At 43.0% G+C, this 3,666-nt stretch overlaps 1 protein-coding gene across 1 annotated transcript; it reads left to right on the forward strand.

The window, feature by feature from the left end:
* The first annotated feature begins 1,368 nt into the window (after nucleotides 1-1,368).
* sox14 (SRY-box transcription factor 14) lies at nucleotides 1,369-3,310 on the forward strand. The gene has a single exon (XM_083911167.1). The coding sequence runs from the start codon at nucleotides 1,774-1,776 to the stop codon at nucleotides 2,488-2,490; it is 717 nt and encodes a 238-aa protein (XP_083767293.1). The 5' UTR covers nucleotides 1,369-1,773; the 3' UTR covers nucleotides 2,491-3,310.
* Nucleotides 3,311-3,666: the final 356 nt, after the last annotated feature.

Raw genomic sequence — 3,666 nt, forward strand, 5'->3', positions numbered from 1 at the left:
GACTCTAGTGTATCTCCAATCACAGCATTTTGACGGTGTGAAAAAAATCATCTGTCTGCGTTTGGTTTAATAATCACAGCTGAAGGAATCATAAATCACGCACATTAGCCCGAGGGCTATTAGGCAATGGTCCTCATTGAAATTTGCATTTTAAAACGATCACTCTGTGCCTCCTTAAAACCACACTGTCAAATTGATGTGAGCTAATGCAACAATTATGGGCTCACAGTGGCGGCTCTCTAAAGGTTTACACTTGATGTAATGTTTCCTTGGTGTTTGTAATTCTGTCACGACACAGTTAAGCATTCCATAGGTGCAACTTCGATGGCACGCGCGGGCTTCAACTGCGCGCGCGAGTGTATGTGTGTAGGCGCGCGCGTTTCTCCGGCGAGCCAATTCACTATAAAGGAAATGCAAGTTTTGGCTCGTTATTGTGACCTCCTTTAGAGAGAAATGTCTGAAAAGAAATGTTACTTGTGCTGAGATAGGCCTACTGAAGCTGCATCTGACACTTTTCCACCCTGAGGGCGCCTGAACCCTTTCGGTGGTTTTAGTGACCACCCAGCAGCTGGGGGACACGGGTTAATGCCCCGATCAAGTGTCTCTGAGCAAGGCATTGAAGCCCTGCTGCAATGAGGCTGACATGTTGTAAATTAGATGTTTATTTTTCAAAAATCTTGATTTTATTCTGTATTATTATTATTATTATCATTATTATTATTATTATTGTTATTATTATTATTATTATTATTATTATTGTTATTATTATTGTTATTGTTATTTTTATTATTATTATAGCCTACATGTCCTCACTCAAAACAGAAATAATGAGACATAAATAATAAGTCTATTGAGGCCTATCTATATGTATTTTTGCGACAAAGCTCATATATTTGGGTGTAAAGCTGTACAGTAAATTGGTTGCACGGTATAGTCACCTCTCTGGATTGAAGTCAGGTTTTAACTGGAAAAGAGGTTGAAGGTCCGTGTGTTTGTTGCGATTCATTACATTAAATGGAATCGGGGAGGGATCCTGAGTAATACCCCTTCCACACACACACACACACGCACACGCACCCTCTCTTTCCTTATTTTTTTTCTTCTACTACCACCCAGGCTTTGTTTATGTTGTAATGTACATATCTTTTTTCGTGGAGGTATTAGAATAGCCGGTCTCCGTGCTGATTGGGCGCTCAGGTTGGTGAGTGAACGCCCTGCAGATTATGTCAGATTGCGTGCAGAAACCAAACCAGCCCAGCCTTTGAACTTCACCGCTTTTGGCTCGTATTCACGCTCTTCCGCTCATTTCCAAGCCAGGTGCTTGACGACAAACCTCAGAGAGAGAGACACACAGAGAGAGACAGAGAGAGAGAGAGAGAGAGAGAGGAATGGTGTGTCGCAGAAAAAAATAACACTTTTACGACTCATGCAAACTGACTGCGGAACATTGCTTTCACCTTTGTGGATTTCTTTACGTGTGTGCATCTTACATGTATTTTTTTCCTGTACTGCCTGCCGCAGCTTTGAAAGAGAGTTGTATCCGGACTTGAACAAACGCGCATCAGTGTTTTAACTCTGGAAAAAAAAAGAAAATCGGCCGCTGGATTTTTATTTGATTCTCTTTGATTTTTGCTGTTTTCCAGACTCAGAACATCCCAGACGGGGCATGAGTGGTTTCTGGCATCTAGACAGGTGAATAGTTTCCCTTCCTTTCCGATAAGAACTTTCCCTCGTCATTAACATTGGGGATAACAGAAAGTACGCTTTTTAAAGATGTCAAAGCCTGCTGATCATATCAAGAGACCCATGAACGCGTTCATGGTCTGGTCCCGGGGCCAGAGGAGGAAAATGGCACAGGAGAATCCCAAGATGCACAACTCGGAGATCAGCAAAAGACTGGGCGCCGAGTGGAAGCTGCTTTCCGAGTCTGAGAAGAGACCTTACATTGACGAGGCCAAAAGGCTGCGGGCTCAGCACATGAAGGAGCACCCCGACTACAAGTACAGACCCAGGCGCAAACCCAAGAACCTGCTCAAGAAGGACAGGTACGTTTTCCCTCTGCCTTACCTCGGGGACACCGATCACTTGAAGGGACTTCCCGTGTCGGCTGCGGACTCTCTTTTGAGCCACTCAGAGAAAGCCAGAGCGTTTCTGCCGCCGACCAGCACTCCGTACTCCTTCCTCGACCCGAGTCAGTTCAGCTCCAGCGCCATCCAGAAGATGACAGAGATGCCCCACGCGCTGAGCGCCAGCACTTTGCCGTACGCGTCCTCTTTGGGATACCAGAACGGTGCGTTCGGCGCCCTTGGGTGCCCAAGTCAGCACACCCACACCCACCCGTCACCCACAAACCCGGGCTATGTGGTCCCGTGTAACTGCACGGCCTGGTCAACGTCAAGTTTACAGCCCCCGGTGGCCTACATACTTTTTCCAGGTATGACCAAGACTGGGATAGACCCATATTCATCCGCACACGCCACTGCCATGTAACCCTCAAGACTCTTTTCTTTTTTTAGATTCACTTGAATACTGAAATGCATGTAAATATATTATGGACAGCGCGCCTCATTAAAAAGGCACGAACAGTATTAAACTGCCCTGGACTTGTTATGGCAAACAAAAAAAAAGACAAAAAGAAACTTTTCCAGAAATCCAACAAGTTCCTGTCTCGAGCAGGGGAGCTGGGATTTGGTGCAAAGGACGGTGCCCTGTGAACTGTAAGAAATGTAAATGTTATATGGCAGCCAGAAAAAAGGAGGCCTTTAACTTTATTTATTGTGTACATTTCAATGCTGATATGCTGATTTGTGTTGATTATTGATAGGGTACTCTTTTATTTTGAAAGATTTGGCTTGCACAATTAGCATTCTTATTTCCTGTATAGGCCTAAGTAGTCTACATTTTGGCACTCGTAATTTTATGATGTCCTGGAAAGGGTCAAAATCAGGACCTATAGGCTGGATTATATACGGGTCATATTGTTTATATTTATCAAAAGTGGCGCATAAAAGTAGACGGTCTATTTAAGATGACAAAAAGAAAAAAAGGCATTTCCATCCAAATGTTTTATTTTGCATATTTCCTGTGGTTCAGTGCTAATATAGTCACACGCGTCATAATTTTTGGTTCGTTTTACGTTCTTAAGGATAACTTCTATTTGAATTCAAGGAGTTACATGTGTATTATCATCTAAGATGGTATTTTAAAACCTGTCATGTTATGGAAAGGATAATGTATCTAGAAGGTTGATACCTCCTGCTCTTTGTTCAATTGCTGAGCAAAGGCATTTCGAATAAAGACAATCTGTCTTCAACGCTATCCCTTTCCTGTATTTGTAGCTTATTGGGTACTTGAGATGGCAGAGATAGTGGAGCGCTGTGTCGCTGCTGCGGGGAACTTCAACTCGCCACAATAAGGCCTCGTTCGATACATTTCAAATGTAGAGAAATACAAAACAAATAATACAATTCAACTATTGCTTAGAACAATTAACAAAATATAAGTCTGACACTCCTTTAAGCTTCTTTTTGACAGTTCAGATGTTGGATCCAACTTGACCCCAAACTAATCGATACTGTTGATAGGCTAAGGGCTGAACGATAACATCCAAATCAATCCTCGTTTTCCAAATCGATCCCTCTCCTCTCGTGTGTGGCTGTTTTATTT

The sequence above is a fragment of the Echiichthys vipera genome, assembly GCF_963691815.1.
Source record: "Echiichthys vipera genome assembly, chromosome: 3".
Lineage (NCBI taxonomy): Eukaryota > Metazoa > Chordata > Actinopteri > Perciformes > Trachinidae > Echiichthys > Echiichthys vipera.